This window comes from Siniperca chuatsi, linkage group LG11, assembly GCF_020085105.1.
Source record: "Siniperca chuatsi isolate FFG_IHB_CAS linkage group LG11, ASM2008510v1, whole genome shotgun sequence".
Taxonomy (NCBI): domain Eukaryota; kingdom Metazoa; phylum Chordata; class Actinopteri; order Centrarchiformes; family Sinipercidae; genus Siniperca; species Siniperca chuatsi.
In genome coordinates this window covers 22,807,033-22,826,312 of record NC_058052.1, presented here as the reverse complement: position 1 = coordinate 22,826,312, position 19,280 = coordinate 22,807,033, and the positions used below count along the sequence as shown (strand labels likewise).

The following is a 19,280-nucleotide window of genomic DNA, read 5'->3' as shown; positions in this document are numbered from 1 at the left end:
AGAATGCAAACACTGAATTGGAAAATGTGGCATGATGGTGGGTGGCAAATAGCAAAGAACCTCCTTCAGGAGAGCATATAAGGGTCCTAAGAAATTGGGGAAATTGGCAAAAAAAAAAAAAAAGCACCTAAAAAGAAATCAGGATGATTTATAACACAATCTACTGACCCTACAATGTAAGAAATGGAGAATGGAAAAGAAACTTGGCCATGAACATTTTCTGGAGCTTGTTTAGGCTTTATCAAGAGGAAAGCACAAAAATCTGTTTTTGTGCTAATTAACTATAGAGTTTTTCCCCCAGTAAAATGCTACTTAGCAAATGCATGTAGTGAGCCAGCATGGTTAGCTTTTGCTAAAAGCTAAATGTTTAGGCCTATATTCTGTAGGTAATGTTTTTGTAATTATTGTTGACTAGTTGAGGACGGGGTGTACCTGAGCACAAAATCTGAGGTGCGAGTTCACACCTCGAATGGTTCCATTGTTTTATTTTCTGACGTCACAAGTGATTTTATCCATGAAACATTGGCTCATGTTTATAGCCAAGAACCATTGAACCGATTTCACTTTACAAGACTATTGGATGCAGTCAATTTACATTTCAGGTTCTTTCTATATTTGCAATCATTGTATTGTGTGTGTGCTAAGTACTAAGGCCTTTCTGACTGCAGTGGAAAATATATGTCTAGAATGAATGCTCTGGTCCGCCGCAGACATTTGGCTTTTTCACAATCAGGGATGAGGCTTGACGCCAAATATACAGTTTTATAGAGGCAGGAGAAGACAGAAGACAGCGTGAAAGCTATACACGCACACACACACACACACACACACACACACACACACACACACAGACACACACAGACACACGCAGACACACGCAGACACACACACACAGCAAGGAGGCACACAGATGGCGATGCAAGTGGAGAACAAAACAAGACAACAGCAAATAAGATGTCAAGGTCATGAAGGCCAGTTATCCAAGCACCAAAACTGCACCCAGACCTCATGTTTCATGCATCGAAAAAGAGCTAAGAATCCAGTGAGAATTAAATGATACGACGTGCCAGAATTTGATATATGGTTACAATGTACTCTTTAATGCTGTGGTGTTTATCCCTAGTCGTGGCTTAAGTTATCCCCTGTTCCCATGTATTTATGGAGGTAAAATGTAGAAATACATAAAAACTTTCCATATCAACAGCCTCCAGGTGAGTTTTTAGGGTTAGGGTTACTGTTAGTAGCTATTAAACTTCAGTAGTAATGGCATGGAAAAAACACAGGCTGTAAACACGCAAACACAGGTGGCATATGTGGCGTGATAGTGGGGTGTGCTGCACAGAGATGCATGGATGAAACTGTGGCAAAGACAGGAAGCCTTCCGCCTTTGTCTTACCCCCCATCCTCATCCTTTCCTCTTTGAAATGAGGGAGGAATGGGTGGGGAAAGAAAGAGAGATGGGGAGACAAAGAGGAAGAGGCTTCCAGCTCTAAGACTGGGAGAGAACTTACTGAGTGTGAGTTTCATCATCATCTGCACCATCATCATCCTCATCCTCATCATCCCCTAAGTGTGCCACATGGCCCCTGGGAGAGGAGGTGAAGATAGGAGGGGGGGTGGGGAAGAAAGGAGAAGGGAGGGATGGGAGAAGGGGAGGAAGAGAATAGAAATAGAGGGTTGCGGTAGGGAGAGCATAAGAGGGGGAGATTAAGGGAGAGAGGGAGCAAGCAAAGGAGGTAGGAGATGACAACAGGAGGAGGAATAGGAGGAGGAGGGATAGGAAGAGGAGGTGGTAGAAGAGGATAGAGGAAGAAGAAGGGAAAGGGGAGGGAGAGCTGAGTGAAGCTTAGTCCACAAACTACTTCTAACCCTTGAACTCTGGGCAGATCTGCAAGGACTGAGCAGATCCAAACAAAAAAGATCCCCCACAATCAATAAATCGGTGGATGTCAGATCATTCCTACAGACCCGAACATCCGGGCAACAGCCACGACGTGTCGCTGATCACTTACACAACTTCTACACTTCTAAACTCTACTGTACTGCTTGAACCTATACAGTCCTTACAGATCTACACACCCCACAACAGTAAACTTAACCTCTAATCAGTCAATTCATAGCAACGTAAACACAATCTATATCCTGTAAATTCTCAAATATTTCTCTTATCTCTTGGCTTATATTAGAAACATTCTGATTTTGTGTTTTATTATTTAAACATCAGCTTTTATTTGAGAATTTACAGTAATAGCAAAGTCTTTCTAGCATCTTTTCCTAATGGACAACTTTTTAAGATAGTTACATTTATGAAAACCTTCACTCAAAGTGAATATACTGTACATTTATGCAATCAAATTAGAATCTTCAATTCCATGCCACATACAGTATTCAAATTTTGTTTTGTGTATTTAGATACAGTAAGCTTTAAAAAAGACCTGGGTCTAAAAGCCTCTGTACATAAACGTTAGTAGTTTCATCCTCCTCGGGAATACCAGAGGGCTTAGTTTTACCACATCAGAATAATTTACACCTGTCTGTCACAGCTAAGTAAGAAAAAGCCACTTTCATCTACTTTTCAGGTGACACTTGTAGGCACTTGTATAGACTAAAACAAACCATGAACTGCATTTTACCCAGGTCTGTAAACTCCTGACTCCTTCTGATGATATAACCTCAAAGACTGAAACAAGGTCACTGTTATCTACTACGCTATGACCTCTGTCCGCCAAAGAAGCCTAAAAGGGATAAAAACTGGGAGCAACTCAAACTAAAGAAACAACATTTTAAGTGTGTAGCCAAACAGCCTTACAGAATATAATACTTTTAATTTAACATTATCTAGATCATATATGTAAAACATTGATTCAGCAATCAATTAGGATTTGCAGGGAATCAAATTTAGCCTCTTGTGTCTAAAGGGGAATGTTTAAAGGACATCTTTGTACCATATGTCTATAGATGTGAAAACTCTCTGTATCTTTGTTACTGTGCAGACCAAAGAATTCAGTGAAACATATTTGTCGTATCGGATTGTCTCATAGAATATAGCAAAGCACAAGACACTGAGACAGATGGTGATCACCATCATTTTTGGGGCAAGTAAAAATAATGTCTCCACAGACTTGCCAGTAAAATTGCTAAAGACATCCACTGCAGCTTTGGCTAAAAAACTGTATACACATGCATTTGTGTGTGTGTGTGTGTGCGTGCGTGCGTGCGAACGCCATGCTCTGCAGGAAGCTCCTATGAAGCACAGCCTTTTCCTGATCACATCAAAGCGTGAAGCAAGCCAAGGGAAAATAAAACCCACAAGAATCCAAAATGCTGAGAGCCGTGACAGCCTGAAGTCATTACAACAGCATTAGTCGCATGTGATTGGCCAAGATTAGTCCTGCCATTAACAATGATTGGCTGATGGGTGGGTGTGGTTAGAACACCAGCAAATCAAGAGGCCCTGGGTGAATCAGGATGTGAGAGGGGTCTGACTTACCTCTGCTTTAGCTCCTCCTCCACAGATTTGAGAAGACTCCTGTTTGTCAGACAAGTGAAGAGAAAAGTATAAATGATAGAATATGATAAAGAAAAATGGAAGAAAGAAAAACATTTTTTATCTGAATTTCTTTCTCTGAGACTGAAAATCTACATGCTTTTTAGTCCTCGCCAGACTATGGGCAACATTCTACATCCCTGATCTGAACCTGAGCTTTCTGCTTACAAAGCACACTTGAAAGCAGAACGCTCACACAAACACACAGCTCACAGAACACCCTCAAGCTGCAATTATGAATAAATCATCAAGCCGACAGCATGAAAACTCTCCCTATCTCACATTCTGGCTCTCCCTCCCTCTCTTCTGCCACTGTAGATGAAAGAATGGGAGAAAATTTAAGCATCGGAGAGATAAGGGGGTGAAGGTGTAAAAGAAAAAGAAATTAAACAAGTGGAGAAAAGACAGCAAGAGATAGACAAAAGGATAATAAGTGAATGAGAGACTTACTTGTTTCCTCCCAGTAGACTTGGTGAATCGTGCCCGTACTCCAACTGCAAGTCCTACAAGACAAACAAATTACATTATTACTGTGACATAATACTTCATAACCGGCTCATTTAAAAAGGTGCTATATATTTGATTTCTCCAAGAACGTAAACAGGGCTGAAGATCTTGGTCAAGTGCCACAATAAACCACATTGAAATAGTGATTACAACTGAAACACTGTTCAATTGCCAAATTACTGCAGGGACTGCTATTGTAGTGGTCGTGGTGCCAGTTATAGCAACCTGCTAGAAATAATAATGTCCCCAATAAAACAGCAATTTCCCCAAAAGTTTAATTCATATCCACAGACATACACAGATGTACACAGTGAGCGTATGGCTCACTGTATGTGTATAGATTTGACTAATGCTGAGTTCACATTGTGGCTTAAAAAATATATATTAATAATAAGATGTTAGCCACAACAGCAATTCCCTCTGATCTTCATAGTATTTAAATTTTAGGTGCAAGAGAAGTAAGAAATTAGCCAAAACAAAATTGGCAGTGTCTCCTTTTCGCATAGTAAGACTCCTGGGTCCTACTTTCGGGGATTCCTACTTCATCATCATCAGAAGAAGAGAAAAGAATAGCAGGTCGACATGTAGATACCTGCAGTCATCCTGCTCGTTTTTTTTCCCATATGTGCTTAGTTGTTATAACCCAAAAGTTGGTTTTAAACCAGTTTTCCCAACCGTTTTGGCTCGTGAAGCAACATCTACTTATGACCTGTCATCACAAGTTATGGGCTCTGTGTCAATATGAACATGAGTTTCATTTTAGGCCCCAAAGAGGTGAAAGTGTATATCACAAGAAAAAAAGCACAAATTAAGGAAAAGCCATAGAAAGTAATTTAAACATTTTGCTGGCTAAAATTTCAACTAAGGCTAGCAGATTTTAACAGCTATAGCTAACTAGCTAACTAATTAAGCTGCCCTAAAATCTAATTGGGAAATACTACACAGTGCATGTGCTAGTTGTGATCAGGGCTTTTCTTTTTTTTTTTAATGTAACCTGTAACCCCACAAACTAATGTAAACTAGTTTGTCAATGTGTTACTCATGCTTTGGAAGTAACGCTCAGTTGCTACTGCAAGTAATAAGTTAATGTGCCGGACATGCTAACGATCGCAGCTTAAAAGCGGCACATTAGAGCAGATAAACACACTTGTGTTTTTGGTTTTGACAGGGCAGTAAAAAAAAGACACCATCTTCCAAATTCTTTAAATGCAATACCATACCCTCATGTACATTTTGGGACCCCTAGGGGGATCCCGACCGCCAGGTTGGGAACTACTGTTTTAGACAATTTAAGCAATGAATTTTCAATGTGAAGTCAGTAATGTCAGAGAAGTGTTGTTTCTAAATCTGAACACATTAAATATAAAACAACGACTCAGCAAAGCTTCTTGAATGTGTGCTGGATAATTATGATTCATTACTCATATAGTTTTACGTTCCTGCGGCACCTTTCAAACCAGGTGCAAGTTGATTAAGGTGCAGGTTGACAATAAGCAGCACTGGCTGAGTTTAGCACCATTCTCTGACTGAAATTAATGAAAACATGGTTTGACATCTATTACATAAAGCCACAATGTGAATGCAGCATCGTGTCACAAAAACATTTGTAAAGATAATGACATAATGCAATAAGCGTGCAGAGGAAAACACACGTACTGCAAACGAACAGATAAACACAAACATTATATAGACACACACACATGAAAAAGGCCTCACTGCTCTGGTCAACTACAGGACGTAAGAGGTTAGAGGACATATAAGCAGTAGTATACGGAAGAGACACATATTCTGTAGAAGGAAATGTCAAGAGATATATCAAACAAATATCAGGTACAATAAAGCAAACATTAAAAGGTTGAGTGTGCATGTTTATGAATTTTGATATAAAAAGTATTACGTTTTGTGAGAAGGAATGCCTGTGTTCAAACCCAAGTGTCCTTGAGCAAGGCATCACTACAAGTCTTCAGAGGTGCAGCTGTATAACTGAATCTGACCTCTGACCTTTGTCTGCGTGTGTCTGTCTCACACAAACTTCATATTTAACACAAGATTTATGATTTCATTTGATTGATTGTAATGTGTGTGTGAATGTGTGTATTGTATGTATATCTGAAAAGAACAAAACGAACAACAACATCACTAAAGACTCTTATCACCATGACAACTACAACACCAGTTAGTGAGGCAAAAGCCAAGGCTGGAAAAAGAAGAACAAAATGAACAGAAACAGATGGATGGACCAGAATAGATGGAACAAAACTGAAAATGAACAAAAATACATGTTGGACATGGAGCAGCCAAAACAATCAGGACTCTGGAAATAAAAAATAAATAAAAGAGACAGCAAAGGCTCAGAAAGCAAGAGAGCTAAAGGAGGACAAAAACTTGTCCTTAAGAAACAGGTTAAGAATGAAAGAGAAATATGGAGAGAGTAAGATGGAGGTATAAAAAAAGAAGGCATAAAGTTAGAGAAATGAACACAGATTGAAAATAAAAAAGCCAATGTAGATGGACAGAGGAAGAGGCCGAAAAAGAAAGAGACAGACAGAAAGAGTACTACCAGATTAGATCTCGCGGTATAGTAGTGCTCCTCAACACAGTCCAGATAGGGCTCAGAATCACACTGGTCAGCAAGACAGAGCGAGAGAGACCTCAGTTAATACATTAACCTGGACTGATGGAGGGAACGGGGTGGAATGGAGACACGGATGCAAGAGAGAGGATGATGGATGAAAAATGGATTAAGGCCAAAAATGAGCTGTGAAGTCCGTGAATCAGCAAGACAGAAGGAGGGAGATACTGGAATATTAATTAGAGAAGAGGGGATGAATGGTGGTAGAGATTGAGGGATGGAGTAAACTTGTATTGATGGGGGTTTAAAGTCAGCAAAACTGAGGAGGAGAGACATTAATTCATTGCATTAACATATATTAACACACAGGTGCTATGTGAAGCTTAAAAAATATAAATACCTTTGTATAGCCTCCCTCAGTGAACAAATAAGACAATTAGTAGCCTCTGTCTTATTCCTGTGGTATTCTGGTTACCTGGTTGCCTTAATCCAGATTCCAGAGTGTCTCTTTGGGTGTGTTTGTTTTTTGTTTAATATTACACAAGAGATTAAACATGCTGAAAGTTACTCCAGCCATTGCCTCCTGGCACCTCCGCATTTGCGAGTCTCTTTTGAGACGCCACAAAATCCTGCTGCCAATCCTTTTGCCGACAGTAATTATGTTACAATAATATCTAACAATATTAATGTGGTAATGATTTATTGATTTTAAAATGCTACTATGAGACCTAAAATCCACAGTGGTCAGCAAGACAGAGACAGACTCCATGTTATTATATTACTTTCAAGGAGAGGGTAGAAACTGAAGGACAAAAGGGATGAATGTAGATGAATGTCGCAAAGACCTACACTGGTGACTATGTTTCATAGCATTACTCCAAGGTTCAAGGAGGGAGAGAAGAGAGAAGATTTTAGGATGGATTTTCTCAGCCAACTTGAAGGGAGGAGGAATACAAACGGGAGTTGGTGGGAAAAGTGCAAGTGCATAGGAAGGACAGAAAAAGTGGGAGGGAGTGGAGGACGCTGTGGTTGTGCATGGATGCTGCACCATCCCATTTGTCTACAAGTAAAACTTTTTTCAGCAAAGTGATGGGCAATAAAAGAATCAACTTAACAAGCAACTAAGGATCAACCAATACACATTTTTTCAAGGCCAGTGCTGATTTTTTTTTTGACCAAGACAGGCTCTGACCACAGTTTAATGCCAAAACCCGGAATATATAAATTAACAAATTTCACCCCAACAAAAAGCAAGGATTCGATTTCTATCTAACCTGGAAGATATGTGTCCATCCATGCTTGTAAATAAGGAGACACTATAGCAAGACAGCTAATATTTGCAGTGCTTCAAAGTTCGCAGTCCTTGTTGTGTCCATGTCGAAAGCTGCCGTCTGTCTGTCAGTCAGTCAGTGAAGACAGGAGGGAGACGGTTACTGCTTTATGCAGATACATCCTATGCGTCCACTTTCTGCTGAATGTCCAGGTCTGAGGCTTGTTGGCAGCAGGCTAAGCAAGATAGCTCAGACACTGTTCTCCCCAGCCACGTCGTCCAGCATTTACAGGGGGATCCTGAGGCATTCCAGGCCAGGTGGTACACATTATCCCTCCAGCATGTTCTGAGTCTATCCAAGGGTCTCCTCTGATTTGGACGATGGCCAGAATGCATCCAGGATGCACCACCTCAACTGGAGCCTTTCAAAACAAAGGATCAGTGGCTCTACTCTGAGCTCCTCTGGGCATCCAAGCTCCCCACCCTGTCCCTAAAAGACAGCCCAGGCACTCTGCAAAGAAAACTCATTTCGGCTGCTTGTATCTACAAACTCAAGCTTACATACACGCAAGAAACCAGGTTACTGGGGAAATCAGGTTAAGGTCGAAAAAAAAAAATCAAAGTAGTAATGAACATGCTCTACAGTAACCTGCTTGTAAAATCCATGTTTGTATGCAGCTGGTCAGTAATCTAATTTCTTCCCTACCTGCTAAAAGATTTTTAAAACATGGCTGGAACAGATCGGGACATCCCTACTTAAAATGCCTCAATTTCAAAACAACCAGAGTGAACTATGTGGATGGGCTTCATGTTTGGTTCAACACAGATTGACAACAACATGGATTGGTCGGGGTGCTTCCTGTGATTAGGTGAGGATCAGCCATGCAGGTACTAGTGAAGTGACAATCACACAGACATACTCTCACACACACATACAAACATACACACATATGCCACAGCTAATAACTCACCGGTTCATGGTGAGGTTCTGTCTCCTTTCTCAATGGAGGATCAAACTTCACCTGACCAACTGAGAAAGACAAAGTAAGAGACAGAGAAAGGGGTGAACACAAAGAAAAAACAGTTCTGATCACTTCTGTGGAGTGTTCTGAATGAAAATGTATTTGTTCATGTTGACCTTGTGAATGAACTCACAGTTAATCTCTGACAGCGTCTTTCCCTCCCTGGTGCTCCTGCTGGTGGAGCGAATACGATGAGGAACAGAGACCGGAGACTATCAGGAAAGAGAAAGAGACACACACACACACACACACACACACACACACACACACAGTTAAATAGCTGTTCAAAGAATAATGTAGTAGTTTTGCACGGTACTTGAGAAGATTACAATGAGTTAAAAAAACAAAAACAATAACCCCTCTGCTATTTCCCGTGGGTGGGATTTGATGACACAGCAAAACAGCCAACCGCACTCTGCAACCAGACGACCAAACATAGCAACACAGAAAACACAAACCTTCCCTGACAACAATGTCAACGTTTTGCCATAGTGTTGAAACAGTCCTCATGAGTCCCTGTAAGGTAACACATCCTCTATATATGATATTCTACTGTATATTCTTAGTCTCAGAGTGCCATACAGTACCTTGATCACATATATCTTAATGTAGGTGACCCTTGTGGCAAACAGCTGACCCCAACAGTCTTGGAATCACACACTATCCACCTGCACTCTAACCCAGACCGTGTTAATGCCTCATCCATTAAAATACACTGAGTCAACTACTGTATGTGATGCTAGTTGTTGGTTTCCTGTGGAAATAACAGAAGTACTGTTTCATGACCATTGCGTTTATGTTTATACAGTATAAATGGTCATTCATAAATTAAACCACAGCAAAATGCACAGAGATACTGTACTTCCAAAGAATTCAAACTCTATTTGACTTGATGTCTTCAATATTTAATTCTAAGATGTAAACTTGTCCTTGTAGAAAAGCTAAAAACACAGCAACCGCAAACCATGCTTGTAAAGCACTGGATACAAAAATGCATCTATCAAAGCCACATTTGTAGCACAGATCCACTAATAGATTTGTCAATTTAAAACCACCTTATAGGTGTAATAAAGTTCATTATCATAACACACAACTCAGTTAGTTAGTAACTGTAATGGCAAAGGTAGATGAAGATGGCTTCCATAAACTGACATATTTGAGTACTGCCCACCCTTTTCAAAATGTATCCTGTATCCTGCGTTTCCAAACTGCCAAATGGAGAGACAAGATTTAGATCTTTTAATGAGCTGGGTAAAACAATACTGCCTATTTTTAGCTGCTTGGAGTAACAGATGGGCAGCCTTTACTGTAGCACTGCTGTTCAAAGCTAAAAGTTTCTTATATTGAGGCCAGGTTTATATTTAAAGTGAGAAACCCTGCCTCTCTAACACTGCAGTAGACAAAAACAAACCACAATGTCAACACTATTTGTTCACAAATACAATGTGGTTTAGATGCATTACTCAAAGGAATGTGATGATGTCATACTTTGGTAGCCATCTTCATGAATTGAGCCATTTCTTTGTCGGCCAGTCGTTGCCCACAGAACTAGAATGAAAAGAGCTGAATGTCCTTATTGACGACATTTAGTGATCTGCTGTGGTTTAGCCAAGATGGCATTAATGTTGTCATGGAAGTGAGCATTGTTTTTTTTTTGTGTGTACAAGCGGTCAGTGTGTGTCACTATAAAGTTGTGACAGCTATGTAGAAATTAAAGGAATAGTTTTGGCATATTGGGAAATAAGTTTATTTGCTTTCTTGCTGAGAGTCAGATGAGAAGATTGATACATTGGAGCACAAGAGAAATAGTTGGAACAGCTAGCCTGGCTCAGTCCAAAGATAACAAAATATAATCCCTTCTAGAATCACAATTGTTTGTTTTGTAAGGATTTAAAAAAATTTTAATTAATTACTAATTAGTGAGCTTTAGAGGTGCTGGTGGGCAGATTTAGTTACCTTTGGACAGAGCCAGACTGGCTGTTATCCTGCGTTTCCAGTCATTTTACTAACCTAAGCTGTTGGCTGTGGCCTCATATTTACCGTACAGACACGAGATTGGTATCAATCCTCTCATCTACCTCTCAGCAAACAAAGCTATTAAGCGCATTTCCCAATCTGAATACTAGTAACAACAAAAAACACTACTATAGCCATACTAAAATCAATGGCAGTATGTTCTTCATCAGGCCAAAAATGTATCTATGTGTAGATTAATGAAATGTTTCAGAATGATTATATAAAAATAACCACACCAGCTGATGTGCAACAGAAAATCTGAAAATCACATGCCAATGCCAGTTTCCATGACAGCACCAGTAGACACTGAATTGAATGGAAATCCAGTTTCATTCAGTTCTGTGGTCGTCCCCCAAGTGAAGAAACAACTGACAGTATCGTTTGTGTTAGAATGACATCACTGCAGACACTGCAGCACACACTGGTACCTTCCTACGGGCTGCAAAACGGGGTGCACGTCGAGCACCGGGGCTTATGGGTAGGAAATGACCCCTGTACTTAAACTGAGGAGAAGGTAGAGGATGGGGGATGGGGACAAGAAGACAGGAGAAAAAAAGGAAGGAAGAAGGAAGGAGAAGAGAAAGGCAGAGAGAAAGGAGAAGTGCTACAAGGAGGAAGAGGAAAGAGGAAGAAAAAGAGCAGAAGGAAAGAGAAGATAAAAGCCAAGAAAAGTGAAATGCGAAACAAAGAGGAGAAAAGAGGTGCAAGAAGAAGAGCACAGAGAAGGCAAGGAAGAGGGAGGAGGGGAAGGACAAAGAGCAGAAAGATGAGTCACATGTGCCGTGGAAAAGAGGGACTGAGGTTGAGGAGCGAAAGCGTGAATGGGGGTTTATGAAGACGGAATTGTATGAAATATCAAATGAAGAGAGAGAAGGGCACGATTTGAAGGGAAAGAAAAGAAGCGAGACCCAGCAAAACACAATTACTAATCTGTTGACCTGTCTGCAAGCTTGATGACAGTTTTGAAAGTAAAACCTGAGAAGGTCCAAGGTTACCTCTGGTTCAGGGTCATCATCATCAAAGTCATTGTAGGTGCTGTGGTCAGGGTTGTTGGCTTTGTCCAGCAACTCTATTGCCAGCGTCCTGCTGAGAGGCTGGGACACAAAAGGGTGCTGGAAGACAGCCAAGAGAGGGAGCCAACAAGAGTGATGTGTTAAAATTTCTTATGTAAATGGCTGCATTTATATTTGTCTGACCAATAATTAAATAACCCATAGGTATTCAAGTGTTTAAGTGTGAGAAGCGTGACAGAGGTTTGGTGTTTTGCTTGACAACTAACTACAATCACTGCTTATCAAAGCTGTCATACAGTAGATTAACATTCTATCTATCTAGCCCATTAATCAATGACTAATTGCTGTGCCACTAGTGACAATGAATGTAACAACCGACACCTTGTGAATCAATATGATTACAGAGCAGTAAGTGAATTTATGCCCGGCTTCTGTTATTTACATTTTGCAGTGGTGTTAGTCCAGTTTATGTAACATACAGTAACTTTTTTAATCGCCAGATGCCTACACCTGGTATATATTCCCAGTCATCTGGTTGAATTTGATATATAATGTACCACTGTAGTAGTTAATGCTTTTGTAAAGTTTACATACATATAAACAAACTAAGAGCATTATAAGCTTTATTGTGGAAATGGTCTAACCTGCAGTGTGTATCCATAAATAACAGTAGAGCTGGGATGGGTAACCGTACTTAAGAGTAAGACCATCCCATTTGTTGTATCAGAATTGTAAAAATGTTGTTTTATTGCTCACCTGCAGCAGTTTCTCAGCTGTGGGCCTCTTCTTTGGGTTCTTGGTCAGGGCTAGTTTGACAAAATGGTGGAAGTTGTTTGTCCTTTCATCCGGCAGATAGAGAAAGACAGAGAAAAAAAATTGGGTTTAAAACTTTCGACCTTGTAACACACAATGCACAAATTTGATAAAATTGGGTGATCTCAGCAGTGAAGTGTTGCATCTACAATTAATGTATCTCAGTGGCTGAAAACAGTAAAGGAAGCCAAGTGAGGAAGAGAAAGACATCATGGACAGGGTGGTCTCTTACCACTTGAGTTTATCTTTCAACTTAGGAGGCTGGAAATTACTCTTGGTCATTAAGAAGAGAGCCCTGTGGAAAAAGAGAAAGACAAAGATTAAACCTCTGAAGTCTTTACAGCGGAGGACTCCTAAATAGTGGTGAAAGAGCCTAAAAACCATGCAGTTATAATGACAAGATCAAAACAGAGCTGCTACCACTATAGCATCCAGGTGTCTCTACTCTATGGTACTTTATACAACATATGTTGAAATACTACTATACTTTGTATAATACACACTGAAAGCTTGTTACATTTACTGAAGACACTGATGTTTTCGCAAGAACATTCATCAAGGTATATCAGCATTTTCACATCAGATATTTTGACTCAGAGCAGGAAAAGCACATGAATAACAAATGACGGATGTGATGATTCTGTATTTGGTTAATTATAAATGTAAACAAAGTGCAGTGATACCTTTTGAGAAATCAAGCATCAGTGCTATAAACACTGATGGAATGTCTCTGCTCCAATCACAATGTGCGGTAAGAATTTAATTCTCCATATCACATATAAACATGGCCCTTTCTTTTTAATTCTAACATTGTTTCACATCCAGTGCAGGTCCGCTCTGCTGTCATCACACAATCCCAGCCCAAACAGGTATTATACACAACACCTGCACACACACACACACGCACACACAGGCACATTCCTCTACCTCATGGGGTGCAGGTCAAACATGGGTGGCTGTAGTTCAGCAAGCTCTATTGCAGTAATGCCCACAGCCCAAATATCACACAGCTGGTTGTAACCTCCTTTTCTCTCTACTGCTGCTACCTCTGGAGCCATCCTATGGAGAGAGAGAGCAAGAGAGAGAATGGAAGCATGAAAAAAACAAGAGGGAAAGAATGGGAGTAAAATCTGTGCTAATTTTGACCAAGTGCTAAATCAGGTTAATTAAACAGAATTTTGATTTTCTACAGTATTTCTCTCTCGCTGCAGCAACTGCACAACAGCAGCACACAGGGGCCCCACTATGACCCTGATGTTAAACTCCATGATTCTGCTTCGGATTCCTGGTTTGTTAAAGTTTGGTAAAGGGGTGAATAGTTCGATTATACTACAGTTGCACTGAAAACCATCAGCTAACGCAATCAATGCATGAAACATGCAGACAACATTTGTATATTCCTGTAGCATGACGCATTAGACAAATTCCTTCATACTGCCTGCCGTCACAGAATTGATTGATTTCCACACTTTCCCCTACCTCTTGCAGTAGGAAGTTGGATTTTATACATTTGCTCTACCTGCATGCATATCCCTATGCTGTATCAAGGGAGCTGATGGAGAAAAACAAGCACAACTAACCAGTACGGAGTTCCAATGAACGACTTCCTCTTGGCTAGAGTTGCTGTGATCTGGGCCGATACACCAAAGTCAGCTATGGAGAGAAAAAGGAGAGGAGAAAAAAACGGGGGGAAGGGGAGAATGACAATGAGAATAATAGAGGGGAAGGAGTGAAAGAATTGAAAAAGGAGAAAGAATGAAGGGAGAAAGAGAAGGAACGTGATTAGGGAAACATAAATAAAAAAAGTGGGAGGGTAAGAACAGATATGATTATACGAAGGGGGAAACACAGAGAGACAGAGGAGAGAGAAAGAAACCAAGTCAGTAAATGAGGCCATTCAGTTTCAGTCTTTTGAAGCAGAAGGTAACTGCAGAAGCCTTGTGTGTTCCTCTCACCTAGTTTAACATAGCCGTTGTCTGTCAGGAGGATGTTGGCTCCCTGTCAGAGACAAAAACGCCACGTATCAGAATCCAACACAAGTAACCACATTTCAGGTAAATTCAGATCAACTTGAGAAGTGCATTCAGCAGTGCAAGTTTGTCATTGATCAATGTAGCCTGCAGCAATGAGTCAATATTCATTTTCCCCATCACAAACACCAGCTGTGTCTCCACAATAATTTGGGGCTCAATTTTCATTTTTAACATCACTAAATGCATGTGCTCATACTCTTTTACTGAGTTTGATGAATTATCATTTATTCATCATTATTTTACCTATCATTAATGATGATTAATGAATACCAGCATTAGCTTTGCAACACTTGAAAATGTGTTCATTCACTTGTGTGGCAATTTTTGAGGCTGTAGTCTGTGTTGCCATTGTACTGAACTGCGCTATACTGAAAAGTGATATATTGTCCATCCTTCCAACAGGAAGTCACGTACAGTGAATTTCATTTTACATCTGACGGGTGACTTGGAAAGTCCTTAAGAATTTAAAGTTTTGCTGACAAGCATATTCCATACAGTTAGCTCAAACTCACCTTGATGTCTCTGTGCATTTTGCCTTTATTATGTAGGTAGTATAAACCCTGTAAACAGAATCACACAGCGATTTGTGTTATTGGCAGTCATGTGATCAATATGACAACAGGGCACAGAAAAACAGAATATATCTAAATTTTAAAATATTTGTTGATAAAAGGAGATATTTCGATATTTTTCACCAGAACCAACTGTTGGTTGAATGAAAATCAAATGTTTGGAAGCAGCACAGACATATCATCTGTGTCTCTGCTAGATGACTGGCTCCAATGTACAATTCTAACACTTCACATGGTTTCCTCTGTAATTGTATGCAGCTGTGGTGCTTCAGGGAATAATTCCAGTTTTGTCTCTCAATATTTATTTACTTCTAATTTATGTTTCAATGTGAATGGATAATATTTTCAATTTTAAATATTATTTTGCATATGTAGATCACAATTTGGTCTTTGGACCATAAAACATCAAAATCAAATTTCTTAAAATAGCTCATGGTAGTTTTATGACTTGATTAATGTACAGCAAGTACCCAACTCTCACTCAACAGAGTAAATGCTAAAGTGTTAGCATGAAGCACTAGATAGCACATTAATGATTTTGGTGTGTTTGTTCTCATCATTTTACAGAGAGGGAAATTCAAGCAGCTAAACAGAGGACCAATCGCCCCAAAATATGCCTCTTTGTTTATTCCCCCTCTTCTATTCAAAAATACAACTACACTGAAAATTAAAAAAATACGCTACCTGCAGGGTCTCCCGTGACATGTAGGCTATCTGTGACTCTGACAAAGGGCCGGTTACTGGACGAGTGAAACGAGGAAGAGAGAGAGAGAAAAAAGAGAGATGGGTGGATATCACAGAGTTAGAAAGGGTAAAAACAAAAAAAAAACTGTACGGTTAAGATGAAAATGTGTGTGTTTTTCAGCACATGTTGTTCTTACCGTGATAGATATCCTGCAGAGAACCTCCTCCACAGTACTCCATACTGATCCATAACTTATCTCTCCTGCACGTACATGGAGAACACTGTGTCAGTACACCTTTACACATACACACAACGTCTCACACAAGTACTTTCCCCTCACACACTTCCATCTGTCTTTTACTTTCTCACGCACACCAGCTCATCTCCCATTTTTCTCTTTCTGACAAACAAACACATACATGTTATGGCAATCACAACTAATTCATTGTACATCACACACACACACACACACACACACACACACACACACACACTCTTACCGGAGATAACTGCCAAAATAGGCTACGATGTTGGAGTGTTTACAGTCCTTCATCATTATAATCTCCTGCTGGACGACAGCAAAGTCCTCACCTGGAGGGAGTGAACAGACATGTACACACACACACATTATTATTATTATTATTATTATTATTATTATAGTGATAATCACGTAATGCTTGACATAGTTATCATTATTTACAAAGCAATACAAAGCGACAGAAAAGTGGAGAAGTGGGTTTGTTTGTGTCAGACTGTGTGTGTGTGTGTGTGTGTGTGTGTGTGTGTGTGTGTGCGCGTGTGTGCGTCTGTGGCTAAATGATGGGGGCAGACTCATGGAAACCAGTGCAGGTTTCAACATATTTTCCTTTTTGAAAATCGACACTAGAAGACCTTAATTATTGAGCAACAATGGGATGATACATTTCCACACTTTCTGTAACTTCTGAAGTGTGTGTTTTTTTATGTTTTCCTTTCTTTAGTGAAAGTGTGGAAGATGGAAACCAGCAGAAGGGAAGGAAAGGGGGAAAATAATGAAACAGGGTTAACGATAGAAGGTAAAGGATCTGCAATTATAGGTTGAGAGGGGGAGAGTTTGTGAAAAGAGTCTAATGAAGGAAAAAAGTTAAAGGAAAAAGATGGTGAGAGGACTGCATAGAGACAAACAGAGGAATGATTAAAAGAAGGGTTGAATAGGGATAGAGAGGACGATATAGCAGCAAAAAGGGAGCTAGTGGAATAGAAAAGATGAGATAACTCACCGGGTTCCAGTTTGATGACTTTGATAGCAGCCAGCTCTCCTGTGTTTACATTACGAGCCTAAAGGAAGAAAAAGAAGAGAGAGTGAGTAATAGGAGGCTTGGAAGATCTGGCAATGTTCATGCAACGTCAAGGTAGAGCACTGATTTGTGTTGCACTTGACTGAACTGGAAGACAGAAAGAGAGAGAAACTGTAGATGTTTTCTTCCAACTGCAGAACATAATGCTGCAAACAATAAAATGTACATCAGGCTGGCTTCTACCAGCTGAGTGGAAGCTAATTAATCAATTTCATAATTAACAAATAGTCGCTCAGCTGTTACTTTCCCTGTGTGCAGTGTTTTGTCATGAACATGTATACTAGTGGAAAGCCAATTAGAAATGCGGTTAGCATATACATGACAGAGAAAACAGCGTACTCCAGCAGAAATCTAGCTGGGGAAATCAGGTTTCCCTAATCTCATACCCCAATTACAGAAACCAGGTTTATCCTTTACGTGATGTTTAAGAAATCAGAAAATCCGGAAAAAAGATGAACCTCACTCAATGTACTGTGTTTATTAATCAGATACGTACAATTAGCCTACTTTGTAACGTGAACAGCATATTTCTGTTTACCACACAATTGTCATCGGGGATAAAAGGATTGCAGCCGTGATAAGTGTCTCACTGTATTCCGAACTAGTATTTACAAGTAGTATTAAACTAGTATTTTGGCTTCTGATAAGCCTTCAAACTCAAACTCAGTATTACTCAAACTAGCCTTCCTGGATCATATTTTATCCTCTCACCAATAACTGAAGCAACCTGTCTCACCAATGCAGCTCTTTGCGGTAAAGGTCATACAGCTAGATGGAGACATGTGCATGGGAGTAACAGCAGGTATGATGGGAAAGATGCAACTAATACTTTAAAGACATTTCAGAACGGCCAAATCCCTTTGGAACGGTTATACAATTACCTTTAATCCATTTATCAGACACACAATCCCTAGTCCTTTATCTGATCAACTAATGCATTTCTGTTGCTTTAAATTTGAATTTCTGTATCAGAAAAATTATTCTGCAGCTCTTAATCAAGTAAGCATAATTTACAGTAGTGAGATATGTCAGGGGTCCAATTTTAGCCCTGATGCAAAATGATATGACTGAATTGTTAATGTCATGTTCCTAATGCAACCAGAAAGAACACAAATTACGTACAGACTTCAACAGGAAATCGAGACAGTTTTTCCTGTATTCCTGAAAAGCTGACATTTGTAGAAAAGTGGGGGTTTGCAGGATACTAAGGCTGATTTTCTATAAATAGTGGCGAGCTAGTGGGGCGGGAGAGGAATTCAATATGAATATGAATAAAAGATGGTCTTTCAGAGGACACATGAATTGCTTGCTTCTCTCAGGCCAAGAATGTGCAAATATGACTGTGTGACATTGCAGAAGTATGTGTGAGAGAATGAGTGTGTGTGTGTGTGTGTGTGTGTGTGTGTGTGTGTGTGTGTGTGTGTGTGTGTGTGTGTGAGTGAGTGAGTGACACCCTTATCTACCCTGATCATGGCTGCAACCTCACCAGCTTTTCTATCCAACATTAGAGAGAAAAAACATGACATTTTACATTCCGGTCTACTCACTTCATTGGGAAGTTGTCCATAAAGACAGGACTAAACTACTTATGATAATTGCATATATAAAAGTGCTGGGGGGTCTCGTCCCAGTGGCAAAGGGGTTTACGACGCTCACTACGTAGGTGCAATGTCTCTGGTTTGAGTCCGGCCACAGACCTTTGTTGCATGTCACCCTCCATCTCTCTCTTCCCTTATATTCTGTAGGCTCACTACTGTCCTCTACGGTATCTAATAAGGCAAAAAATATATATACTAATACATTAAAAGTGCAATATAATAGAGAGACAAAGTTAATCTATAATTAAAGGAAGGCTTGCACCACTGGCTTAGTCAATGCCCCTAACCTATCACA

The 19,280-nt window shown here is 39.9% G+C and overlaps 1 protein-coding gene across 14 annotated transcripts in view; it reads right to left on the bottom strand.

The window, feature by feature from the left end:
• LOC122884692 (mitogen-activated protein kinase kinase kinase kinase 3-like) overlaps positions 1-19,280 on the bottom strand; it is a 45,998-nt gene that overhangs the window by 15,433 nt on the left and 11,285 nt on the right. For 6 of the 14 annotated variants that reach the window (XM_044214926.1, XM_044214930.1, XM_044214929.1 and 3 more), the window contains exons 2-19: positions 17,310-17,367; positions 16,551-16,641; positions 16,247-16,311; positions 16,050-16,105; positions 15,306-15,353; positions 14,716-14,758; positions 14,341-14,413; positions 13,688-13,819; positions 12,993-13,055; positions 12,704-12,785; positions 11,930-12,046; positions 11,363-11,437; positions 9,052-9,130; positions 8,868-8,926; positions 6,615-6,677; positions 3,998-4,050; positions 3,491-3,529; positions 1,512-1,586 (exon numbers count right to left, since the gene is read on the bottom strand). In XM_044214926.1, coding sequence (XP_044070861.1) covers positions 1,512-1,586; positions 3,491-3,529; positions 3,998-4,050; positions 6,615-6,677; positions 8,868-8,926; positions 9,052-9,130; positions 11,363-11,437; positions 11,930-12,046; positions 12,704-12,785; positions 12,993-13,055; positions 13,688-13,819; positions 14,341-14,413; positions 14,716-14,758; positions 15,306-15,353; positions 16,050-16,105; positions 16,247-16,311; positions 16,551-16,641; positions 17,310-17,367 — 1,271 coding nt within the window. The remainder of the gene's footprint in view (positions 1-1,511; positions 1,587-3,490; positions 3,530-3,997; positions 4,051-6,614; positions 6,678-8,867; positions 8,927-9,051; positions 9,131-11,362; positions 11,438-11,929; positions 12,047-12,703; positions 12,786-12,992; positions 13,056-13,687; positions 13,820-14,340; positions 14,414-14,715; positions 14,759-15,305; positions 15,354-16,049; positions 16,106-16,246; positions 16,312-16,550; positions 16,642-17,309; positions 17,368-19,280) is intronic. The other 8 variants (XM_044214934.1, XM_044214938.1, XM_044214942.1 and 5 more) reach the window with 5 other exon arrangements.